A 27110-nucleotide genomic window follows, 5' to 3' on the forward strand; every position below is an offset into this window, starting at 1 on the left:
CACAGGGAGGCATCAGGGGACCTGGTAGACAAGGAGCCAATGGGAGAGCAGGAATACAGCAGGGAACACAAGGAACACAGGGAAGAAGAGATCACACAACCCTGCAGCACAGAGGGGGCTAGGACCCTGGAAGAACATGACTCCCAGCCTCCATGGTTTCCAAGGGCCAGAAGGAGAATTAGGGGGCAGAAGAGCTGGGGTGGCCAGGAAGAAAAAGTGCATGATTGAAAGCACATGATCTGCTGGGATTCATCAGTCAGTAGAACATGAAGGAGGAGGAGGAGGAGGTTTGGATCTGATATCCCGCTTTGTCACTACCCTAAGGAGTCTCAAAGTGGATAACAATCTCCTTTCCCTTCCTCTCCCACAACAAACACTCTGTGAGGTGAGTGAAGCTGAGAGACTTCAGAGAAGTGTGAGTAGCCCAAGGTCACCCAGCAGCTGCATGTGGAGGAGCGGAGACGCAAACCCGGTTCACCAGATTACGAGTCTACCGCTCTTAACCACTACAACACACTGGCTCTCACTCTAAGGGTCATTGAGCCCCACATTGGGAAAACAGATTCCTGCACTGCAGGGGGTTGGACTAGATGACCCTTGTCCTCCCTTCCAACTCTATGATTCTATGACTTACCACAACAGTCAATGAAGAGCCAGACCAGCACCTAGAACCACTGAAGCCAAGACCTAGGCAGTGAGTCTCTGCTCAGCTGCTAAGGACTTTATAAGAGGAGAGGCTGCAGGCACTCAGGGCCGCCACAACTTTCCATGATGCTTAAGGTGAGAGTCACATGGCAGGGGACACTGGGGACTGGCAGAGGCAATAACGATGGAGGGGAGCAAAGAGAGCATCCCTTGAACAGTGGAGGAGCATATGGACCACGCTGGGGATCTGCTGTGAAACTGGACGCCAAGGGGAGGTGAAGGCAAGAGGCTCTTTCGCTGACAACTTGGAACTACCAAGGGCAGAGGACTGTGCATCGGAGCCACCAGCCCTGGTTTTGTGTCTGAGAACATCTTTGGAGTCTGTGTGGTAACTCTTAGTAACTACTGGTAACTATTCTTCCAGCTCTTGAGCTTAGGGTTGCCAAGTTTCAGGGTCCAAATCTGAGACCTATGGGTGGCCCCGGTAATGTCACTGGGGGAGGTCCCTGGTGATGTCATAGGGCTGAAGCCTGGAGATGGAGGTTAATTGGGAGAGGGGAGTGAAGGAGGGCAGATTCCTAGATGCTATCATTTGCAGTCAGCTTGCGCCAGCCTGAAGTTTGCAGCTGCATACCTAGTCTTAACATCTATCTATCTATCATCTATCTATCTAGTTGAATGCACTCTCACACACTTGGGGAGTCAAGCCCTTCACCTGGCAAATGTGGAGGTCTGGCCACCTGACTTGAGCTGGAGCCTGTCTCCCTGCTTCTCCAGAAATCCTTTCCTCTTGGTGATTACATTTGCAGGGCTGTCATTTCAAACCCAATAAAGGGTTAGGAGGCATCTGAAAAAGAAAGAGGGGGGAAAGAGGTTTGGGGAAGACCGAGATGGATGTATCTAAGGAGATAAAGGAAAACTAAAAAAAGAAGATAATGAAAGATGTGGCCGTGAGCAAAGGGTCTCTGCTTACACCATTAGTTTTGTCATCTCAGTAAAATAACTATGATGTGTGATCTTCTAATAATTGTTTCCTTTATTGGAGGCTTCCAAGGCCAGCACTGCTAGGATACAGATTGTTATTTCTTCAGTTTAATTATTTGTCCTGTCATCGAGGAGGTTGAGGGGAGAAGAGTGGTTGCTTGAATTTTCTTTTAATGATCAGTTCCTTTTTCTTTTCCTTTTTCGAAACACGACACACCAAGACAGCAGCAATTACACGCAACATGTCAAAAAGGCTTAAGGGAACTGAAGCCAATTCTGGAAGAGTCCTGCAACCTTTGCAGTACTGGGGTGGTCTCTTTTGCTTAGGATTCTTACAAAGGCAATCCCAAAGGTGTTAATCAGATTTGGGAAAATCCTGAAGTTGCCACTTTGGATAGATTCTGGTGCTTCTCCAAACCGAGGCAAAATCTTTTGGAAGTGTTTTGGGGTTATTAGGAGAGAATGAGACTCTTAATCTCAGGGCAAAAGATTCCTGAATTGCAGGGAATTGGACTAGAGGACTCTTGTGGCCCCTTCCAACTCCACAATTCTGTGATTCTAACCTGCCATTGTTTTATTATATATGTAATATTAATAGGACATAGTTATAGACCTCTGGGGACACATAGCAGCTTTTGATACTTTTGTTTAAAAACTGAAGCGACTCAAAAGTTAAATGTAATTAAATAGACATTTGGTGCTTCTGCAGTGGGCAGGTGAGATTGTTGACTGTTAATTGAAATCAATAAAATATTTGTGAGGAGGACGGTCCCAACATAAGTATCAGTATTCCCTGACGTACATTATATCTGTTTAATAAATCAACCATCATAGTTTCAAATTCATCTGTCTGTAGTGTTGGTGTCTGTCTCAAACCTAAGCTTACTACACAACACGGTTTGGAAGCATTCTGGGTGAATTGGTGGCAACGGGAAATTAAAGAAGCACAGATGCCTCAGCCTCCGATGATGATGAAGAAGAAGAAGAAGATGAAGATGATCATTCTTAAAATTGGTACGCCACCCTCCGTCCGAATATCACAAGCTGGTTCACAACTTAAAAATACAAAACGAAGACATAAAATACATAATAAAACTAAAATTAAAACAAACCAGTAGTCCCCCCAACCAGGGGCATAGGAAAGGGGGCAGTGCGGGTGGTTCGCCCCTGGTGCTCTCCCAGAGGGGGGTGACATTCGGTGTGCCGCCCGCCCACGACTCCCAAGCCTACCCTGAGCTGAAGGGGTAGGAGGGGAGCTGTGCTGCTTTGCCGATGGCATTCGCCCCTTCCCCCATTGTTTCGACAGCTTGGGGGAGGCTTGAGAGTTGCGGGCAGGCAGTGTACCAAATGTCTGCCATGGGCGGCTTACTCTGCCCCCGTGTGCGGCTCGCTCGGCCCCAGTTGCAGGCTGTGTGTGCTCCGGGCACCCGAGCAGCTATCCCTCACCTGGGAGGGCACCCTCTGCGCCACACCCCTTAGGAGCGTGCCCACCCTGGGCAGTGCGGGCATATGCTGCCTCCAACACATTTAAAAGGTCATAGAATGTTAATCAGCCAAACTCCTGGTTGAAGAGAACTGTTTTCGCCTGGTGTCTAAAGCTATGTAATGAAAGCACCAGGTGACCCTCCTGTGAGGGTGAGATACCCCAGTAACCCTGACAGAGTCCATCTGAGCCCAGCCTGCATACCCAGTGGTGAGGGTGTTGAGTTTTCTTAATGTTGATGTGGTCAATGGTGCTACTCTGTCTCATGAGACCAGAGCCCTGCAGGATCTGATTTCTTTCCACGGGGCCTGTAAGACAGAATTGTTCCACCTGGACTTTGGCTTGGAACCAGCCTGATCCCCCCCCCTTTCCTTTTCCTTCTGTGATGGAACCCCTATTTGGGGACTTCCCTGGCTTTTTTCTGGCCCAGTAGGACCAGTCTGGATAGCTGGCCGTGGTGAAGATTTGACGTTTTCTGCCCTCAAACAGTTTTTGATCTGGGCTTCCACTGAAATGAGGCTGCATTTTAAGTTGTACTTTAATCCTGTTTTTAAGTTGTATTTTAATCAATTGTTTTTATACCTGACATTAGCTACCTTGAGCCTGGTCTTGGCTGAGCAGGGTGGGGTATAAATAAAATAAAATAAATAAAAAATACTCAGAGGTGTGTGTTTGTAATTATAGCCTGCATGGCAGCACATCTGTGAGCTCTTGACAATTCAACACACCTGTAATATCTTAACAATTTAACTAATTAGCAGGGGAAAGTTTACCTGCTGCACTGAATGCAGCGATGTGATAGGATAATTGATTATTTCAAAAACTGTATTTAAGTTGACCAAATGCTTTGTATTGTACTGGCTGGTGTGGAGTGGTGCTGAGTTGCAGCTGGTTGAATATCATTTAAAAATAAAAAGGAAGCAAAGCTATTGTGGGCAAGTATTTATTCCATCACCCCAGTCGCTGCACAAACTCAGCTGGCGAAGCAAGTCCAACAGAGGGAACGCATGAGCTGTACTTCAGAGGACCCCAGGTTGGCTACCGCAGTCTTGCTTAGCGACCGGTGATCTGGCCATGTTATTTTTCAGGCACTTTTCAGTCTCTGGGTTGGCCAGACCTCCTAATGGCTGTGTTAAAGGCTCACAGGGTTGCCTCAGTTTCCCCAGGCACACCCCTTTCCCCCAGGTCACCATCTCACTTGCCCTGCTTTGCACCCTCCTTGAGTGCTTTCACCTAGTTAGAACATTCCTTGCTTGCTTGGATGACAGGAAGGAAGGTATATTTGATTGCAAGTGCAAATATTTGTACACTTGTGGAGTAGACTTGACATTTGCTCCTCTGCTCACTCTTGCTTCTTGCCCCATCCATCCCTGGCATGTGCCCCCCCCCTGCCAAGTCTGCCTAGGAAGGACTGTGGCCCTGAAGCTGAAAAGGGTCCCCCACTCCTTGCTTTAACATAACAATGATTTCCTAAAAAAGAAAAAAGAAAAAAGAAAAAGCATTGCTGTCTTTAAATTGAGGTTCATTGCAGTGAATGAACTTCTCAGGGCAAAGTCAGTACTAAAGGATAGCTTAGCATTTAGGATATCCTCGCAAATAAGATAACGTCTAGATTTGAAGAGGTTAACGGACCATCTTGGGAGCAGGTTGGCTTGGTGGGGATTTCTCCATTTCTGGCCCAGACCAGCCTGTCAGTAAGGGCACAGTAAGGAACCTGTGCGTTGGTGCGTTTTGCAGTGAATTACCCAGCACACTTCCCACGCTACTGCTAAATTGCTCACCTCTGATCCACTATAGCATTGCTCTTTCCTTTGGTTTTAAATTGCCGCTAATTAAGCCAAGCACTCAAGCACAATCTTTAGCCTTAAACATCTGCAATTCTTTTCACCAGTCGCATTGTTACAGCAGGCTAAGACAAACACGAACAAACTGAATTGCAGTGAATGATTAGCTGAATCATAGAATACCTAGCTAGGGCTGGGGTACTGTTTTAAGGGAGATTGTTGGGTGTTTGTTGCTGTTATTAATCTTGGGTATCTTTATTTTTAGATCTCACGATTTATGTGGAAATTGTTCAGTTTGGCTGTGTACTTTCTGATGAGTTTCACTTTTTGTTGTGTTTGTAATTGCGTAACTCTTTTCATGTTGTAAGCCTCTTTGAGCATGGTTTTGACCATGGGGAAAAGGCACACACATAAAATGATGGTGATAGTATTTTTAATTGTGGAGACTTGGGAAAAGGGGCTCTTACTCCTATGCCCCATGCATTCATTCACCCTACATATTTACTGTTTAGATTAGAGTGAAATCTGCAGAAAGTGGGGGGCAGCCCTGAAAAAATCTGCATCAAAGGAGTTTCAAAACCAATGCCTGTTTTTCCCCACTTATCAGAGTTAATGTCAAACCAGAGAACTGCAGACTTGAAAAACTACCGGTACACCAAGTTTTTTCTTGAGAGTGGATTCCGCTATATTGATGCATTAACCCGATCTATAGATTTGTGATTTTTTTTTCCCCTTTTGCATCTGTTTGATTGACCTAATGTTATTGTTGATTTTATGCCACGATGCTTTCTTCTAAATGTTGGTGGTGTACATTGCAAATTAATACATATATAAACTTGCCTATGCCAACGTATGACTGTTGCAATAAAAGAGATCATTTTCAATTTATAAAGGCAAAAGATCAGGGATGATCTTTTGAGAGATGATCAGCTCACCGAGATCAGAAGGAATGGCCACATCTGACAGGCTGTCAATAAGACTTGTCCAATGCGTTCTGCCACATGTCCAGCCAACTGAAAGAAATAGCCACATCATGGAGAATGCATGCCAGGACTTTTAAAGCCTGTTGGAAACAGGATCTCGTGTAGGGAAGGCAGCCAAAAAGAAACACACTTCTTCCATCCAAAACTCTGTAATATGTAATAACCTGCCAAAAGGGAAGTAGCACAAACAGCATCTTTGGAGCTGGGGGCCAAGGAAGCAGTTTACCCTTTTGCCTGTTGTCTGCATTCATGACATGACAAGATTGTCTTTCAGTGGCTGAATCTCCAAGGGAAAAGGACAGAAGTTCTTAGGCAAATCACATTTGGGGGCAATTTAGGAACCTTACAAAGACTTCGTGATTAAGAGATACATGGCTATGCCGAAACCAGTAGCATCCCATTGACGTACTTGCAAAGGAAGTAGGATTGCAAGAAGCAGAGTTGATATGCAGCTTATTAATGGCCTGATATGGTTTTGAGAATTAATGAACTGTAGGGAAATATGAAGCACTGAAAGCAGATCTCGAGTCTGGCTCATTTGCATCTTCTGAGGACTAAAAAAAAGTGGATTATAGCATGTTTTTTATATATCTCTGTATTTGATTACAGAGACTTATTTTTGTATAATTCTACAGTGCATATTCCTTCATTACATTAATTGGATGGCCTGTTATATATTGCAAAGACCCCCCGCCCCCCGCTCCTGAACAGAGATTTTCCCATTAAAGCAGAACTCACTCGGAAAAGACAATTTTCTTGATGAACTGAATAATTTACTGTGTGTAGTTCTTCATTGCCTTCAGTTTGCAAACTTGCCGGATTGCCGACTTACTGCCACTTTTGCGGCGATCATTTATTCAGGCATGCCGATTTTGTTTACCCCCTAGCCAATTTTTCTTTAAAAAATAAATTCTCAGGGGAGACAAGATCTATAGCAGTATGGGAGGATTGCACGGAGCAGGGATGACTGAGAGTAGACTGACCTTTAAATATTTCCCAACCAAGCTGCATGGTTTTGACATAAGAGCGACATCATCTCAGCCACTTACCAGGGAGAAAGTCTGCAAAGACTGGAGGAGGCTCAGCTTTTCCTGAATCCCAGCAGTACATAGAGGGTGGCCTTAGCAGTTATGGGAGCTAAGAAATGATGCCGCATCTTTTGCCAGTGTGATTGGCTGCCAGAGTGCTCAGGTTACGGCCTTGAGGCATTGATCCGCTCCATGATGCAACAGCCAGGAGAGACAAAGGAGTCTTTGAAGAAGAGATCTGGTCAGTTGCTGTTTCAGCACAGCAGCCCTTTCTGGGAACATCCTGCCTTGAACCCATCTCCTGATGGACATACCAGATAACTGCCCATCCCTGACTGCTTAAAGCAGAGGTCGGCAAGGCTTACCGGGCATGGGTTGGATCACTCCCGCGGAGATCCTTCATGGGCCGGACTGGCACAGCACGACACCAGAAATCGCGTATGTGCATCTCCACGGCGCCGGAAATCGCTTCTGCGCATGCCCAGACTCCGAAAATCGCGCCTGCGCAGAAGCAATTTTCGGCATCTGGCCATGCGCAGATGCGATTTCTGGTGTCTGGGCATGTGCAGAAGTGATTTCCAGAGCTGTGGTTTAGCACAGAGTGTGTGGACTCACCGAGCGGGCAGCTTGGTTCGGGGGCGGCTCGTGGGCTGGTTAAATGGCCTCCATGGACTGCTTCTGGCCCATGGGCCTTAAGTTGCCAACCCCAGCTTAAAGCAATGGGGAATCAAATTCACTGACATATGTGACGGGGGAGGTCCACATGCCCTTTGGGGGAAACATTTGGGGGCCACATACCACAGTGAGTGAAAAGTAGGTGGAACTAGCATTGGTAGTGGGCCACTCATTTGCCCCCTCCACTACTTCCCCCTGGCATATAACAGCTGAAGCAGAAACAAAAAGATCCCACTTACATTAATATGACCTCCCCCCCCAAACCTACATGTCACATGGGGACAACTTTCTGGTGGTGGCAGTGCATTTGGGGTGGAGGGGAGGTCAATCCTTTCCTCCACAGTTGTCCTGAAAGTTGGTGGTGGTCTCATTCATGTGAATGGGGACTGGTTTTGTGATAAGTTTAGCTGTCGTGGGAATTGCTAAGGACCATTGGCTGTGATGGGACACGGGTGGCGCTGTGGGTAAAACCTCAGCGCCTAGGACTTGCTGATCGCATGGTCAGTGGTTCGAATCCCCGCGGCGGGGTGCGCTCTTGTCGTTCGGTCCCAGAGCCTGCCAACCTAGCAGTTCGAAAGCACCTCCGGGTGCAAGTAGATAAATAGGGACCGCTTACCAGCGGGAAGGTAAACGGCGTTCCGTGTGCTGCGCTGGCTCGCCAGATGCAGCTTGTCACGCTGGCCACGTGACTCAGAAGTGTCTGCGGACAGCGCTGGCTCCCGGCCTATAGAGTGAGATGAGCGCACAACCCTAGAGTCTGGCAAGACTGGCCCGAACGGGCAGGGGTACCTTTACCTTTACCTTATTGGCTGTGACACCAGAAACCACATTTAACCCATGAGACAGCACTTCGCCTGTACCAGTGATGGCCAAACTTGGCCCTCCAGCTGTTTGGGGACTACAGTTCCCATTATCCCTGACCACTGGTCTTGTTAGCTAGGGATGACGGGAGTTGTAATCCCAAAACAGCTGGGGAGCCAAGTCTGGCGATCACTGCCCTATACCCTGCTTTAAAAGGTCAAATGAATTTGCGGAGGGCTGGCCATTAACCATACCAAATGCATATCAGAGGCAGTTATAACTCTGTGTTCCAGTTCCCAAGTGGTGAGGTAGAAATTATCGCTGAGGCCAGCCTCACTACATAAGAGCATGACCTGACCACAAAACTTGTAAGGACCAATTTAGGAGGAGCTCAAAGCTGAATGCTAGAATGAAAAGTAACTCTTGTTTAGGTACAAGGAGGGATCTGCACATTTAGCAGAAAAATTGGTTGAATAAGTGTTTCCAAGGACTGTGGTTAGAAGAAGAGATGGTGAGATGCAGAAGGTGGTTGACTAGAGGATGGAAAAACTAAGATGATATACAATCCCTGTATGTGCTATATATAGAATCCCTTTTGGACTCTGGCTGGTAGTGCATTACTGAATAAAGTCTGCCTAACTGGCAATTTGATGTGAGCTTCCACACACAAAAGTAATTTTGCTCCAAAGTGGCATACAAAAAGGGGAACTGCTTTTGCATTCATCCCCCTGCTTGGGTGCTTCTCAGAAGCATCTCACAAGCCTCTGTCAGAAACAAGATGCTGGGCTGCAGGGTTCTTCAAACGTTTTGATGAAAATGGAGGTTGTTGCCCCCCAATGAAGCCATGTTAATTGTGTGCCTTTTGGAGGAAGGTTCTTCACATTTGGGAAATATTTTGGGGGTATTAGGGGGTACGTACTGGGTTGCATGAATGTTAATATGCCCCTTACCTTTGTGACTGACAAAATGCTTGTAAATGTTAGGAGTGGGTCCAGACTAAATTAGCTGACTGTAGCTCCCACTGAAATCAGTCGGACATAAGTCACAATTAATTTGCCTCATTCATTTCAATGGGACCTAAACTCAACTCACTTTAGTCTAGATCCTACCCACTGTGTCACCTTACAAGTAATATGTATGGAGCACAATGTTGGCTCCACCATTAGTTTTGGGGTCTACTTTTGCCATCAACTTCAGTAGGCGCAGAAGCCACCCAGTGCATCAAATCTAACTATTTGGATGTGTGTCTCTCTAAGGTGGAAGTAGTTCAGCTTTAGTCTTCGTCTGAAGTTTTTTCCCCATTTATTTTTAAATTTCTGTCCCCCATTCTCTGCCACAGTGGCACTCAAAGTGATGAACAGCATAAGAAACAACAAAATGAATCACAATCATGAAAGCAATTTGGAAAACAATTGCCACAACATTAAAACATATCCAAGGAAACATCCAAAAATATCAGCAGAGAAGGAAAACCCAATCCAAATGTGCTTAGCCAGCACAAGGCACTGTTTGGGTATCTATGTACCAACTGTAGTTTGTAATAGAGGCAGACCCAAAATCCTATTGTGGACCTGCTGAAGTTATCACATCTGATAATGAATTTTGTCACTGGGACATGTATTTGTGATGGGTGTCTATTTCTTTCCTACAGAAACTCAGCAATAATTTAAAGCACACACTGAAATGGAATATTAGGCATGTCAGCTGTCAAGGAGACGGACTTTGTCAAAAGTAGTGAAAGATGTTCTTGGGGCACTGTCAGAGCTGGCTGAGCATCAATAGCATTTGATCCTTACTTTTTTGTTATTTGCATTGTAGGTGCAATATAGACGGAGACATTTTAGAGTGATCTACATTTAAGAACTGAATAGGATCAAAGGCCCATCTAGTCCAGCATCCTATTCTCACAGTGGTTAAGTGGTTATCTATGGGCTGCTCATAGGGAAGACCTGAGTGTAATTGGTCCTCAGAGGCACACTGCCTCCATCAAAAGCATACTGATTTGCAATGATGCATTGATACCCCACATGTCCACCAACAAGCTCAGAACACCTTATGTAGGGTTCCTACATCATCTCCCATCTTGGTAGTCAGACTCACTTAGATTCAGCTGTAGAATTGTGTTGTGTTTCTTCAACCTACATAGTAAGCCAGTGTGGTGTAGTGGTTAAGAGCGGTAGGACTCGTAATCTGGTGAACCGGGTTCGCGTCTCCGCTCCTCCACATGCAGCTGCTGGGTGATCTTGGGCTAGTCACACTTTTGTGAAGTCTCTTAGTCCCACTTACCTCACAGAGTGTTTGTTGTGGGGGAGGAAGGGAAAGGAGGTTGTTAGCTGCTTTGAGACTCCTTTGGGTAGTGATAAAGCGGGATATCAAATTCAAACTTTTCCTCTTCTTTTAAGGAACCCCAGATTCCACCATCACTTAAAATAGTGATTTTGGAAATTGATTCCTTAGCCTTGAGAAGTACAAATGCCAACTTCTGTGACTCCTAGTTCTGCATGGGCATTGCACAAGCACATTTGCACAGAACTGAGATCTTGTTCACTGTATTGGCACAGATTTTCACACTCAAATGGGAGAGCCAAGGGTTAGGCAAGAGCGTGAGGAGAAAGAGAGGGAGCAATTTCCTTCTTGTCTTCCAAGACTCCAACTGACATGTCAATATAAAATAATTTGACAGCCCAGCTGCCAAATTTAAGCGCAATATCAGAGAACAGGGTTGGGATGAGAGGATATTTTAAAGTTAAACAACAGAAAAGTTGAACATTATGAGCCGTACTTCAAATTCCAAGGTTAAATAAGTTTATTGAGAGTTAGCGGTTACGACGGTATATCAGATACCTTGTAATCCAAAGCTACACCTACACATTTGCCTCTAAATTCTCACATGTGTCAGTTTCCATGTCTCTACACATTCCATCACCGGTTCTTCTATTTCTAATAATAATAATATTAATAATAATAATATAATTATAATAATACAAAAGGCAATGTCAACCACCAAGTTGTGCTTCATACTCCACCAGAAAAGAAGAATCCAGTTGGCAAAAAGAAAACAATTAAAAAAGAGAAAAACTTTGTTCAAGTCATCATCGTTGAAACAGAATCATCATTAACACTACTAGAAACAAAAAAGGAAAGAAAATGCAAGTTAAAGGAATTGTTATTTTTTTTTAATCATCTTGGTTAAAAATCCACATATCATAATGAAGATGACTCAAAGTTAAAATTGTCTCATTACCCGGGCCACACATCCAAGCATATTGGCTAGTTACATGATTACACTGTAACAAAAGCAATACAGGTTTTATGGTCTACCATTTCCAGGATTCCCACCTATAAATATACCTGCCAACCTAATGTTTCTTGCATGCATTAAGGATTTGCTTTCCACCCTTCAGAGTTGACTGTCTCCCATTCCCCCACCACGGTTCTTACAATACAATTTTTTTGGGAGGGGAGCCGATTATTATCATTATCATTATTTTATGCTCTTGGGGGAAATACAAAGGTCAGCATGATGGACCTCCATTTAACTTAAGAATTGCCATGTGTCTTTTGGAAAGGGAAACTGCGGACTGTTTAATGACTTTAATAGAGTCTTGGGCTGCATGCACATTGAAACTGCTTCATTATTCTTTTCTCCCCCATGCCAGATGAATACAAGTCGGCAGGTACGCATACAAAAAGAAACAAGGAAGGAAATAGAAAACCCCTCGAAGGTTGAAGCCTAGTGAATTAGAAGGAATCCATCGCTTTAAATTCACTTAGAGCCTGTACCGGAGAAATGTGTTTCTTCTGAGAACCTCTCCTCACTCTCGTCTGATATTCCTCCGGCTTTTCTCTCTTGACTAGAGGTTTCTTTTCCGGTGCCTTCATCTTCCAAGACACGACAGGCGAGTTGACGGCGGCTGTGCCGTAGACTTTCTGATATTTGGTCGAAGCCACATAGGAAGCTTTCACAGTAAGGACCACGGCATTCATCAGGTTTTTAGCTGCTTGGATGAGGGAGGTGGCACTGTCGAGCTAGGGAAAAGGAAAGGAAGCAATAGGAGGGTTATTGCCAGCCTGGGTTGGAGGAACGTAATGCTCACGGAGCAGAGCTGGTTGTCTTGCTGAAGAGGGTATTGTGCATAAACAACCTCTGTACAAAAGACATACAGACTGATATATGCCATTCTGCCATACACATGGAGCTGCCTTCGCACAGCGTGAATAATGGATGTTTCCCAACGTTTTTATGCACCATTGCCAATGGACTGATGATTTCATTATACATTAGTGATTTTCAATGCAGAGCAAGAGAGTGGAAGTTCTCCCAGGTTAATTGGATCAGTAAAGAAGAGTTTTGCATGTGCCCACCAAAAACCTGATCTTGCTTGCTCTAAAGCAAAAAGTAAACCACGCGCCGATGCAATGCCCAGACTGTTATTAACCTGGAATATTAAGACGCTGTTCCTGACTCACAACATTTATGGCTAAAATGTGTAATATTAGAACAGTCAGACACAATTCTGGCAAATGCACGTAACAACATTTCTCAGAAGATGGCCCACTAGTGAGATGTGTCTGTCTCCCTCATTATGGACTTTCAGGAGGAATTTAAAAACATTCTTGTCTACTCAAACGTTTGGTGGTTGAAAGGTATTATTCCCAGCAACCCTGAAATCACTGGCTGAAAGGATGTGGTTGTGATTTGTCCCATGATTTGTAGTCATCGTTCCGAGAGGTTTTAATTGTGACCTGTTACTTTCCCCAGGAAAACCCATGGCTCAGTTGGTTCGACCCCCATAAGGAACAGCTGCATATTCCTGGACTAGATGATCTTTAGGCTCCCTTCCAACACTATGATTTTATGATTCTACTGCTGAATCGGAACAAATGTCAATCTACGGAAAACCTAATTGACATTTGTTTGGATTCAGCAGTAAGCACCATAGGAGTCAACTCCTGGGTGACGTGGTTCTTTTGGCCCCCCCCCCCAAAAAAATGTTTGAAGGGGCCGCCCCTCCCAAGTTGATGGGGATTTTATTTTACTAGATTTATTAGTCACTCTTTTTGGGGGTGGGGGCAATTCAAAGCATTTCACAAAATGACTTATTGACACCCCCCTGCACATATTTGCATTAAAACCAGAAAATATCCCACCCAGTTGAGATGATGAGGATTACATTTATATACCACTGAATTGCCAAGACAGCTTCTAAGCAGGTTCCAGGTATAAAACCAGTCATGAAAAAATATAACCACACATAATTAAAATATGCAGTATGCAATTTATAAAAAAAAGACAAAAAAACCACCCACATTAAAAATATGCAGTAAAGCACTTGCAGCAGTTAAAACAGCAATTGAAACAGGAGGTTCATGTCACAACATAACTGTGCACACTTAATGCAGGATGCAGACTTAGCAAATATGCACATGGAAGGTCTTGAGGTACCTCTGACCAAACTAGAGGTGGCAATACCAGTTAGCTCTGCTTCCCCATATTTTTAGATTCTTGACTTTGCCACATGATCGTCAGTTCTGTTCACAGACCAAATAATTTTCTGCTCCCTCCTGCACATCACGAGGGTGAGCAGAACTGCCAAAGGCCCCATGCACTGAATACAGTATGGTTTTACTCTGAATGGTCATGGCCTCTTCCCCCAAAGACTCTTGGGCATTGTAGTTACGTTAAGGCTGCTGAGAGCAGTGGGGAGGCCCCTATTTTCCCCACAAAGCTACAATTCCTAGAGTTCCCTGGGAAGACAAATTGTTTAACCACTCTGAAAACCTGTAGCTGTGTGAGGGGAACAGGGATCTCCAAAGAAGTCTCAGCATTCTTAACGAACAGGGAAGCAAGAGGCATTCTCAGAGTTGAAGGGCACACCTCAGGCAGCAGTGCCGTAGTGTGGGGGTACAACAGGAGTTGCTAGGGGTAGTACTTGCTAGGGGTGCAAAATGTCAACACCTGGTGCTGCCTCAATACAGCTGCACACTTTTGTTGCTGGGCTCTATTGAAAACGGCCTCTCCAGGAAGTGACCTCACCAGACAACGGAACAACTCTTCTTTTCTTATCTCTGCAGCTGCGATCTCCTGGGTGACACAGATGCCGTTGGGCTGTTGAATGCGCATGTGTACTCTGCTATTTCCCTCCCTCCCACCCCATCCCCTCCATGTCACCCCAGGCACTGGCAACACACGATACGCCACTGCCAGGCAGTCACAAAACTTCAGGGAGTGTGTAAAGTTGGGTTGGCTCAAGGCATGGCTCAATGCCTGGGCAGAGTCCTGAGGGCCATTTACATAGGTCTGGAGGGTTTCATTTGGCCCCTGGACCTTGGGTTCCCATATTCCTGCTGTAAAGTCCTGCTGCCAAGCTATAAAAACATTTTTTTTTAAAGTCCATATAGTTCCAGAGTTCCTCACAGCTATATAGATATACTGAGGGGGGCAGAGAAAGAGAGAAAAACTAACCTACCTACAGTACCAACAATTATGAGGACTTTAAATTAATTGGTTAAAATGATTCATCGTCATGCATCCCTCAGATTGGTAATTAATTTTTAATCTCCAGATTCAAGAACATTTCCCCCCCTTCCCACACAAACAGACGCTTATTTTCCATCTTTCCCTTTCGGAAAGAAAAACAAGTTTTAAGATGGATAGTAACATTATAATGGCAACAACATGCCAACTCAACAGAGAGCCGTGATATATCGCCCGGTATAATGGTCTTGTACCATTCCGCGGCGTGATTTACGACGCAACTTGCGTGTTTGTTGGCAAATAGCCGATCATACGCTATTAAATTAGGATATTTTAAATTACCACTGAGATCTGCCATCAAACATTGCAGGCTGTTGAATGGCTCGTTCGCAACAAGCGCTGGGTGTCAGAGCAGAGGGAGAGCAGACGGGCAGTGAGACTTGTGCCTTTAAACATTCTTCTGAGGCCTGGTACATTTGCTGAAGGCAACTGGCTTGACTTGACAGCCAAGCAAGGAGTGGTCCCAAAATGATGGTATATTAATTGGAAAAGAAAAAAGAAACAGACATGATAGGAGGCCTTGAATGGGGCTTCAAGCTGGGCATGCGTCAAACTGGGAGCCCTCGCCCCATCCCTGACTCTACCTAGCCCTCCTGCTAAAGAAATTTTGCCTTGTGGAGGGGATAACAGGGGTCAAAGAGGGCTGATGCAGAAGAAACCCTGTAAGGGTGGGCCATGAAAAGCCTAGACTGAACAAAGGCAATATGCATATGCTAAGGATCTTCCATGAAAACCTCTCGCCTTGAAATGGGAATCTGTATGAAGGTAAGAAAGGGTAAAGGACCCCTGGATGGTTACATCCAGTCAAACTTGACTATGGGATGTGGCGCTCAACTCACTTCAGGCTGAGGGAGCTGGCATTTGTCCGCAGATAGCTTTCTGGGTCATGTGGCCAGCATGACTAACAGCCCATGTAGTATAGTAATTGATGTGTTTGGGCAATGTGAGATAAGGACCCACATGGAATGCACAGGCTCTGATCCTGCTTCACACAGCCTTGCTGGGTCAGGCTAATGGCATATTTGATCTCGTGTCCTGTTTCCCACAATGCCCAATCAGATGCTTCTATGAAGACTACAAGCAGGCCGTTTCCTGATGTTGTTCCCCTATGGCTAATATTCAGGTGCATGGTGCCTCTGATGATGATGAGAATAATAATAATTATTTTTTATACCCCACCCATCTGGCTGTGTTGCCCCAGCCACTCTGGGCAGCTTTCAACAAACTGAAACATCAAACACAGTGAAACATTAAACTTTTAAGACTTCCCTGAAGCCTTCAGATGTCTTCTAAAAGTCATATAGTTGTTTATTTCCTTGACATCTGATGGGAGGGCATTCCACAAGGCAGGAGCCACTGCCAAGAAGGCCCTGTGCCTGGTTCCCTATAAACTCACTTCTCGCAGTGAGGGAACCACCAGAAGGCCCTCAGAGCTGGACCTCAGGGTCCGGGCTGGATGATGGGGGTGGAGATGCTCCTTCAGGTATACAGGGCTGAGACGGTTTAGGGCTTTACAGGTCAGCACCAACATTTGAATTGTGCTTGGAAACATAATGGGAGCCAGTGCAGATCCTTTAGGGGTCCCGACAGGCACTCCCAGTCACCAGTCTGGCTGCCTCATTCTGGAATACTTGTAGTTTTTGAGTCACCTTCAAAGGTAGCCCTACATAGAGTACATTGCAGTAGTCCAAGCGGGAGATAACCTGGGCATGCAGCACTGGCAAGACAGCGCATGGGAAGCTAGGGTCTCAGCTGGTGTACCAAATGGAGTTGGGCAGCCATCATTACTATTCCCCGGACTTACATATTCTATCCTGCCTTTCCTTCATCATGGAACCAAAGGCAAAGTACATGTGGTTCCCAGGCAGTAACCTTACATCCAGCTGCCAAACAGACCCAGAACTGCTTAGCTCCAGTAAGGGGTGGCCCCACAACTTGGAGCTAATAGCCCTTCACTTATCCCCTGCATGAAATGTTGGAGAGCTGCTACCAGTCAGTGTGAACAGTACTGATCTAGACTTGGGGAAACGCTTCCAATATGATTTTTAAAAAAGGTTCGGATGAGACTTGCAAAATTTCAGCAGGTTTTGTGCAACATTGCAATGCTTGTGTGGGGCCAACACGCCTGAAACTTCTGAATTAGCCCCAGTAGCACACCCCTTTTTGTTGTGCACGTGTATTGCTCTTCAGACCTTTTAAGGGATTTGATTTTATGCACTGCACTGACTACTGGGAGTGTGAACGTGACTGGAGCTTGCAGCAGAGGAAGAGGCCCTGCATTTACATGAGCGAGCGTCGCAACTCCTGGGCAAGTGCGGGTGTGGGAAGCTGCAGACGGCAACAAGGAATAAAGAGTTTTGTTACATTGTTATGACAGCTATAATAGCAAAGAAACAATGGCTTGCATTTGAAAAGGAGATTATGTTATATGCAAACAGCTACCATCAGACCTGGGAAGGAACAGAGAGTCTCTCAAGTGGGAGATCTCAGGTTGTATTCAACACGGCGTGAAGGTGAACGTTTATCAGCACAAAGATTTCTCCTTGCACAATGGAATGAACACCATATCTCCTCCATCCACACACCCTAAATCTATTTTGGGTTCCCCTCTGCAGCCCTCGGAAGCAGATTTGTAGATGGCACAGAGGTTGCCCAGGGGTAAGAGAGCGGGGAAAGGCTCTGGAGCTAGTACTGAACCTCGTGTTCGTGGGGAAAGATAGCTGAACACCACTCCTACTCTCTCCTGATAATTCCAAAAAGTATTTTGGGGTCCTGTCTCTTTTAGATGCCCACAAAAACGTTTATTCGCCAGCTGCCCCACAGATACCTTTTGGGTCCTAAACAAATGTGGACGGCGGTACAAGCCATGGTGTGCTCTGTAGTGCCCTGCGTGGCAGCCATTTTGTGATGGGCGCCCATGGAACTTTCTTGAAATTCCAAACATCCCCACTATCCTAAAGATGTTCTATACCAGAGCAAGGGAAATCCGGAAGGAGTCATAAAATGGAATCAAAGGGATGGCCGTGCAGTCCGTTATACGCAATTCCTGAAGTGGACTATAGACACCGTCCGTAGGCCACATAAGAGTTCCCTGCAACAATCAAACCTGCAGCCATGTCTAGGATTGAGAATCACAGCTTACGGCAAATGAAATGCAGCTTTTTGAACAACCTAAAGTGCCTTATATAAGACAGGCTGGTATTTATTCTTCCCATGCTGCAGTTCAAGTGCTCAGGCAGAGTTAACAATGGCTTACCTAAGGCCCCCTCCGGAATTCATTGTCAGAGGTGAAATTCAAACTGGGGGATTCATTTGCATCCATCCCTCTTTCTGACTGAATCCACCCATGCTGTTGAATGAATTGATCCTGAAATAGTTGACTGAACTATGCCACCACCTGGCAGGGAGTGTCTCATTTAAGTGCTCTACATTTAACCCCCACCCCCCAAAAAACCCCCTGCAAGTATGAAAACTAGCCCGTCAGGGTGATATTCAGCCTGTTCCTTACTGCGATTTTTAAAAATAAAAACACAAAAATGTGCTACAGGCTTTTCTGGCACTTAAGGGTTCTACCAGTTAATTCTCATCTCAGTGTATGTTTAAACCAAGTCTGAATCATTAACAGTGTACTAGAAGAGAAACTTATATTGGTAAAATCAAATTACTAGAGCGTTTTGCAAGGAAGCATAATAAAATCACTCCTCTTGGTATGTAGTCATGACTCAAAGGCATGTTTTAAGTTTAGAAAGGGCGGGGAGGAAGAATCTATTTTCTCCATTCCTTCGTTTTTCCACCTCATCCCATTTAAAGTAATTTACTTATCTGGACGTGATGCATTTTTAATTCATTATGGCAGATAGCTGGGTAGTACTGCTGGCCAATCCACTGATTAGTTGCACTCATTTGCATTTTTTCAATTATTAGTAAGAAAACCACTGGGACCCCCAAACAAAATTACTTGTATATTTAACAAATTCTGAATTTTAATGTGGCCTACAAATGCTATCTTTCTCCAGATAACATCCAACAGACATTGCAAAAGCTGTAGACAGCTGTGCACCAGAAATACTTGTGACTCTGAAAGCATAGATTGATGTCTTAAAATGGCTTGGCTGTCAGCTTCACTGTGCAAGGGAACTAAATAAATGACAAATATCAAAGACAATCCCAAAATATACAGGGTGTTCCTGAGCAAGCACATATCGTACATGCATTTGCATTCAAAAAGATACATTTCTTCAACAGAATGATTTAATTGCTTTAGCCAACGTAATTTTTAAACAATAAAATTAAAAAATGAAATTGCATCTCATTTTGCATGCATGAAACTCTCTTTTTAATATAAGTAGATATTTAATTTATGATAACTGGGGAGGGGGGAAACGAGGCACAAATGCAATCATAAAAGATAATTAAATATGCCTTAAAATTCCAGTTCAGTCTCCTGAATGATCTAACTGAAGAAAGAGTCCTTGAAGAAGTAATAGATATTGTTCCACCTAAGTTTGCAATATATAATAATTGCTCCTAACAGCTAATTCTAATTATATTAATTTTAAATCAGACTGGTTGATACATAAATCTGCTCACTTAAAACAAGGCGGTGTGAACTACCCTAAATAATGGCATTAAAATATCCTTACTTTTGAAACTAGGCTGAAATGAAAGAATGCAGCCTTAGAGCTTGGGGAATATAGATTGGGGGTAGCTGCCATTGTGGTGGGAGAAGAACTTGAACTTGAATCAGATGTGACCTCTCCTTTGGGAACTTGCATTTTAAAAATCCCATTCCACCTCATCCTGGAAGATGGGAGCAGGTACCAGTAAAGTAAAATGAATGTGTCCATCTGCCTGTCCCAAGCTGGTGTCTTCCAGATATTTTGTACTAAAACTCCCATCAGTGCCAGTTGTAGTGCAAGATTTCTGGAGTGTATCAGATTGGGAGGGGCTAGTGGATATCATACGAAGAAATATTCAGTGTACAAATAGGGCCTGCAACAAAGTGTTGCATGCCTCTTTCAAGGATATTCACTGCAGCATATGGCACCCACTTGAGTTTTAGAAGAGAATATTTTTATTTTCAGATGCACACTGGCAGGCCCTGCTTTAAAGGGTGGTCAAGGTGACCAGGAACAAGGACCCAATGTTGGAGAAAAGCAAACACATTTCCTTCTCTTGAGTTTGTAAACACCTGGGTTACTTGAAACCAAACAAGGGCACTGTTTTATCTAATAATCTAGCCACCACTGGCTTGTAGCCTCTGCATCTAAATTAACTGCCTCACTTAAAGCTGAGCCCTTTTGTTGGTTGTTCTCTTACAACTTGTTGAGGTAATATTTGTTATTTTCTCTTTCTCATCTTCGTTTATCTTGTAAATAGTTCCTGCATGAATAAAACCTTTAAACTCCAGAAACTGTAAGTGACTATTCCAATCTAATTCACCCAAGCTGCAAGGTCTGCTAACGCTCGGGGGTCCCTCACTGATTACAGTTGACCCCACTAGCAGCTTGTGGGGGAGGGTGCATCGGGTGTGCAGGCTTCTTCTGGGTGATTTGCACAACAGCAACAGGCACTAGCTTCCTTGTTTTCCTTCTGCTGCAGAGCAGTCTTCACCCTGCTAGGGTTGCAGCCTGGCAGCCCCCTCTCCTCTCACAGTAGATGTGCAAAAGCAGAGCAGGGAGAGAACTGCCTGCAGCTGAGCATATCAACCCTTCCTCCTCTGTCACTCTGAAACACAGGAATAAGGAGAGCCTGCCCCCTGTCTGCTTACACTCCTTTTGCCTTTTCCTCTAGAGTCACACAAGCACTTTGGAGGCAATGCTTAGCTGCCCTTCTAGCCTTATTTCCTGCATTATATAGTCAATGTTTATGGATCCCTATCAACAACAGATTTACAAGAAAGGCTTCTGCATATCTTCTGGGACTTCTTGCATGCAGAATGCCCAACAGCCAGCACAAGGGATTTTGACAGCTGGCCCAAGACACACACACCCATGAAACCTCGAGCTCGCCCTGCTTGGTGAAATAGACATCATCACCATCATCATATATAATAATAATAATTTCTTTATACCCTGCCACTCTGTGTGGCTCCCAACAAGGCTACAGAATCCAGCACAAAGCAGACAGATCTGGTCCCATAACCCCAAAATCCCAAATATTCTAGAAGAAAGCTCTCAACCCAAACTGCTTGTGTTTTTACCTGATCTATCATGGCAACCTTGCAAGAATTTGCTCCACCTGGCAGGAGGATTTCACCTGAACTGTGGCTCATTTGAACAGGAGAAACCCCCAGGCAATTATGCAGCATTCCCGAGGTTGCTCAAAAGTTAGGTCTACACAGGTAGCTCTCCTGTCTTAAAAAATAATAAGTAAATCCCTGTAGCTAGAAAACCACCAGAGCTTTCTCCCCAATTGCTAATATTCTTTTTGAAGGGAGTTTGTCAGTGGGGACTGCATCTGAAAAGGTGCAGTCCATTCTACTACCTTAATGTTTTTATTCAGGTGCATGTGTAGACTGACCTTGAGTCCAGTTAGTGCAGTGTGAAACTGGAGTGGCCCCTCAACACAACCCATTTGCTTCGATATTCTGGAATTCTCACAAAGCGCTCTCTCTCTCTCTCTCTCTCTCTCTCTCACACACACACACACACACACACACACACACACTTTCATACTATGCTAAATTTCAGATTCAGATCTTTATACATACTGGTTAAAATTTTTGACAATGGAAAGGACATAAATGTAAAAAGGAAGAAGTATATAATGCTACGATATGAAAGAAGTATTAAGGTAACCATGAGATGGGAGGGAGGGAGGTCAACAGGATATTTGAACAAACAATGTGAAAAATATGAATGCATTTTAATAGTACAAAATGGATTCAGAATATATGCCACCAGATAGCTTTTGATACCACCAGACTCAGAACAAGCTGGTTTGTAGCATCTGAACAGGGAGAAGGCATACTGTACTGTGGCAATCCCATCAGTCACGAGGACTGGGCGATATCACAATATATCACAAGCCAACCATCACAATATACCGATATACAATATCATGATGTCGAGGTCCTGGGCTGTGGAGGGAGGGAGTAGGCAGGAGGAGTAATCTCCTGGCTGAGCTGTCTGCCCTGGCGTACTCAGCTATTGCTCTGTCATGTCCTTCCCAGCGAGGGAGGGAGTGGGCAGGAGCAGCAATAGCCCCTTGCACCAGTTCCCAGTGAACGCTCCGGCATGTCCTTCCCAGCGATTGCCCTTCCTGGTGGCTGGGCATGAATGCTCTGTTTTAAAGCTCCCTCTGGCGATAAATTGCCATTCTGAAACTGCTATCGCAATCTGAACTTCACATCGCTTCCAGGCGATTTATTGATATACCTCCCACCCCTATCAGTCACATGGCTCTCCATGAAGCTCAACCAGTTTTCATCAGCTGTCTGTGACACAGGTTGATGAGTCTTCCTGTGTCCTTCCTGGGTGCTGCATTCTGTGGTTTTGTTGCGCCAAAGGGCATAGAGATGGAATGTGCCACCATTCTGGGTTAAAAATAAAAAATGGATACATGTGCATTAGAAGTAATCCATTTGTAGTAATCAGACTCCAGGTGTAACTGGCAACCTCATAATGTCACTAATACATAACTGGCCTATATCCCAGGTCGGCTTTTATTCCCTGAATATGCTGCAGTAAGAGCAAACACCCTAACACTTTGAGAGGAAATGTGCAATGTGAGCAAAGATGCAGCAATGCGGCCCAACTATTCCTATGGCAAGTATTCCTGCTATGACTGGCTGCCTCCCAGCCTGGTAGAAACACTTAAATACTGCCTTTTCCTCCCTGCATCTGTCACAAACTCTGCAAGGCGAAAGGATCCTGACAATTGCTGGTCCCTTTGCTTTGTATTCAGTGGGAAGGATTCCAGAAGATGGCCAGTTGTCAAAAATAAAATAGTTCCTGCTTTTGAAAGCCAGCAAGAAAGCTGCAAGTGTGGAAGAAGGAAGGCAATATTATTTTAGACAGTGTTAACTACATGAGAGACATAACTTTAAAATTCCTTTCCCTAGCTTGTGACTCGTTTTCAGGGATTGAGGAAGTGAGCGACATTTTCTCTTTGTCAAAACAGCAAAAACTGCTCCCCTGTATTTCCATCTCATCTGATACAGAAATTCCACAAAAGGTAAAGGACCCCTGGACGGTCATGTGGCCAGCATGACTAAATTGCTTCTGGCGCAATGGGACACTGTGACAAGTGCCAGAGCGCATGGAAGCACCTTTTACCTTCCCACCACAGCGGTACCTATTTATCTACTTGCACTGGCGTGCTTTCGAACTGCTAGGTTGGCAGGAGCTGGGACAAAACAACAGGAGCTCACCCCATTGTGCAGATTCGAACCGCCGACCTTCCAATCAGCAAGCCAAGAGGTTCCGTGGTTTAGACCACAGCACCACCCACTCCCCAAAATCTGCCACAAAAAATATTCCAAAAAACCTGTGCCCAAAGCAAGGAGATACACATTTATCAGAGTGTATGCTTTACCATGGGGGGGGGGGGGCTGCAGAAGTTGCATTTTAGAAGAGATGAAGGAATATGAAACCCAAGGCTTTTACAATTCCTGCTCCAGGTGCAAGCCTGATGACGTCTACAGACTAACAAAGGGAGAATGTAATGTGCACTTTTAAAATGTTGTTTTAGAGTGATTGATGACTGGCCAAAGCCTATGACGGAAATGTCAAGAGCAATGGGTTCAAGCCTCAGCAGAGGAAATTTGGAGCTGGTACAAGGAAATGCTTTTAAAGGGGATGTTTACAAGATGAGTTCCCTGAAAGTTTCATTATTGCATGTTATCATCCTGACAAGAGACCACACTGCACAATGGCCAGATATTCCAAAGATCGAACATCTAGAGACTCCTTCTTTCCAAGTAGAAGTAAGAGGAAAGGAAATGCTAAATCCATGCCTAATCATAGCCGTTGTGCATAATGCAATCTACTCAAGCTGAAGCATTGAAATGAAGGGTCCTGGAAAGGAGGAAGCATAAGGGATTCTGTGGTTACTTTCACTTTGTATGGAGATGTATGGATTTACTCACAGAATCATAGAATTGCAGAGTTGGGTGGGATCTCCAAACCCCTGCAATGCAGGTATCTCAACTGAATCATACATGGCAGGTAGGCATCCAACCTTTGCTTAAAAACCTCCAAGGAAGGCGAGTCCACCATCTCCCAAGGGAGTCTGTTCCACTGTCACGAACAGTTCTTACTGTCAGAATCTCCTTTCTTGTAACATGAAGTCGTTGGTTCAAGTCCTACCTTCCAGAGCAGGGAAAACAAGCTTGCTCCATCTTCCATGTGATATCCATTGAGATATTTGAAGATGGCTCTCATATCTTCTCTCAATCTCTGCTTTTCCAGGCTAAACATACCCAACTCCCTCAACTACTCCTCGTAGGGCTTGGCTTCCAGACCCTTGATTGTTTGGATTGCCCGCTTCTGCACACACTTCAGCTTGTCAATGCCCTTCTTATATTGTGATGCTTAAAACTGGACACAACAATGGGCACAGGACAACACCAATGGTGTCCCACTTATCACTTTTTTCCAGGATGATGAAGAACCATCCATGAGCACTTTTTAAAGCCTCTCTTGCAAGTCTGGGCTCATTCTGAGCTTTAGCCCCCTCACATTCACCCCACAACTGTTGGCTACTTGTATATACTTTTTTATATTTCTCCTTTCTTTCATATTTCTTAAATCTCAAATTATCTGTAAGCTTCTTATGCAACCACATTTGCTGCCTCCCACTTTTCTTTCTCGTTGGAATTGTCTGCATCTGTGCCTGCAATATTTCATCTTTAAGAAGCTCCCATCCATCTTAGACTCCTCTTTTAGTATTTTCGACCATGGGACCTGATCCAGCAGTTCCTTCAGCTTTTTGATGTTGGCCTTCTTAAAGCCCAAAGGGCATGTTTGACTACACTCAGTCTTCCCTTGCCTTTGTATCATGAAACCCAAGATCATTTCCTCCCAAGGTTCCCAGTACTTCCACTTTTTCCATTACTTCCTCCAATCGACATTCTTTTGTTATGAAAAGTGGCAGAAACACACAACAATGTATTCTAATGTAAGGCAACAGCTGCACTTCCCACTTTGATGTATCAAAATATGTTGCAATGTAACTTTTGCTTCTGAAAACCAAGATGCTTGGAGTAGGGATTAAGTAGTTCAAAGCACCTCTTTGGAACAAACTGTTCAGCTCAATGTGTTTATAGTGCTTGTACTATACATTAAATGAGATCAACAAAATAAGTAGACTGGGGATGAATTTCAACTACTGACTTGCTACCAAACATATTGAAGTCTAAGTGTGCATCCCACCCACTCCCCCACAAAAAAACCAGGTTGTTATCATTTGATCGGCTCAATGCCAGCTGGTTCTATCATCGGGTTCCATAAGCTGTGGTACCCAAAATCTTTGCTCAGAGTGGTCCCCAATGGTATAAATATAGTCCAACAGAGTAAGCATTCGGTGGATTATTGTCAGGTCTATGTGCACTCAGCACCTGCATTCCAAGGTCCTCCTGTTGGTGCTGAAAGCCCTATATGACTTAGGCAGCCTATATGAAATACTGTCTCCATCCCCACTGACTTTGGGTGTCAAAATCTGCAGAAAGTACTCTCTTGGCAGTTCCACTAGCCTGTGAGGAATAGCAGCCCAGGAGAGGACTTTCCTTGTAGCAGCCCCTATGTTGTGGAATCCCCTACCCATAGAGTATCTGGCACCTTCATTGTATAGTCCCTGCCATATGTTTTACCCTGGCCTTTGACCGTTAACATATTTTATGAGTCCGCAGCTCTTTTGTTGATTTTCTGTTCTGTTCCATTCTGGATGGTTTTACTTGATTTGTATGTGTAAAGGTTTTACCTGCTTTTATAATTTTATACTGTACTGTTGTAAACCTCCCTGGGACTTTATGGTGAAGGGCAGACGAGAAACCTCATAAACAAACAAACAAACAAACAAACAAACAAAGAGTACAATTGCTTAAACACATACCCCAGGCTAGCTCACCCTTCGAAAGCTTCAGACTGCACTGGAATCCTAAATGTTTCTGAGAATACATCAGGTAGAAGCAAAACTGGAGAGAAGGGGCAACTACAAACTATCTCCAGCTGGGTGGCTAAACAGTGGCCAGTTCCTGTCATCGTTGACTAATGACCATACTGGCTGGGACTAATGGGAGCTGTCATGCAGCAGCAACTGGAAAGTTAAGGTTAGCCACACCTGGTCTAATCCATCTTAAATAGGAGAAAGTGTAAGTAGCCCTACTTTGTAGGTTCTTATGAACCCCTGAGAACCCAGAGGTTCTTCCTTTTTGCTAACCAAACACTTGTGAATCTGCCACTTCTATAATCTATAATAATAATAATTTTATTATTTATACCCTGCCCATCTGGCTGGGTTTTAAAATTTGCCTTTCAGAAGGTCCAATGGAATGACCCCCCCCCCCCGAATACAATCCACTTTCTAGAAAAACTAATGATCAAATTAATGGCTATGGGTAATATCTGGTATCCATGGTCACTAATAGCCATCGGAAGCTCTCTGGAAGCAGTGCCGTCAATGACAGTTTTCTTGGCTTTTTGTACTGAGACAGCTCATTAGAGAAGTATAAGTGTCTGACCATTAGAGAGGGCAGAGAAGTTAGACTCAGTTCACATTTAAAGGCTGATCTATTTCATTTGCACTTTCAGAAACAACATGCAACAACATGCAAACTGAAACACACCCATCCTTTGAAATTTGCACATCTCTGAATTTTGCAATGCCAAACAGTGTGTACAAAAATGCACAAACATGGATAAAGTGTGAAAATAACATACATCACAGTGTGTATTATATATGATTACACTACATTATATTAATATATTATACTGGGGAAAATGGATTTGCAAAAATGTACCTGTTAGGGAAGACCATGCACCAAAGTATGTGTGTTAGGAGACATTTAGACTAAAATCCTGATTTTAGTGGAGAACTGAACTTGGAACTGAAAAAGGGGTACTAAGCGAAACCAGAATTGAAAGATTTGACCATTCCTGCCATAGGAATATAAAAGTAGAATAAAAGGGTGATAACCTAGTTAGGACTGGTGCCTGCAGGATGGTACTCAATGGATAGCAGTCCCAT

At 44.3% G+C, this 27110-nt stretch overlaps 1 protein-coding gene across 6 annotated transcripts in view; it reads right to left on the reverse strand.

Annotated features, from left to right (window-relative positions):
* Positions 1-11171: 11171 nt before the first annotated feature.
* CTNNA2 (catenin alpha 2) overlaps positions 11172-27110 on the reverse strand; it is a 528364-nt gene continuing 512425 nt past the window's right edge. For 5 of the 6 annotated variants that reach the window (XM_081020737.1, XM_081020736.1, XM_081020739.1 and 2 more), the window contains one exon: positions 11172-12412. In XM_081020737.1, coding sequence (XP_080876863.1) covers positions 12125-12412 — 288 coding nt within the window. In that variant the 3' untranslated portion in view covers positions 11172-12124. Of the gene's footprint in view, positions 12413-22236; positions 22459-27110 lie in introns of those variants that run through there. The other variant, XM_081020738.1, reaches the window with a different exon arrangement.

This window comes from Podarcis pityusensis (assembly GCF_964106645.2).
Source record: "Podarcis pityusensis genome assembly, chromosome: 9".
Classification (NCBI taxonomy): Eukaryota; Metazoa; Chordata; class Lepidosauria; order Squamata; family Lacertidae; genus Podarcis; species Podarcis pityusensis.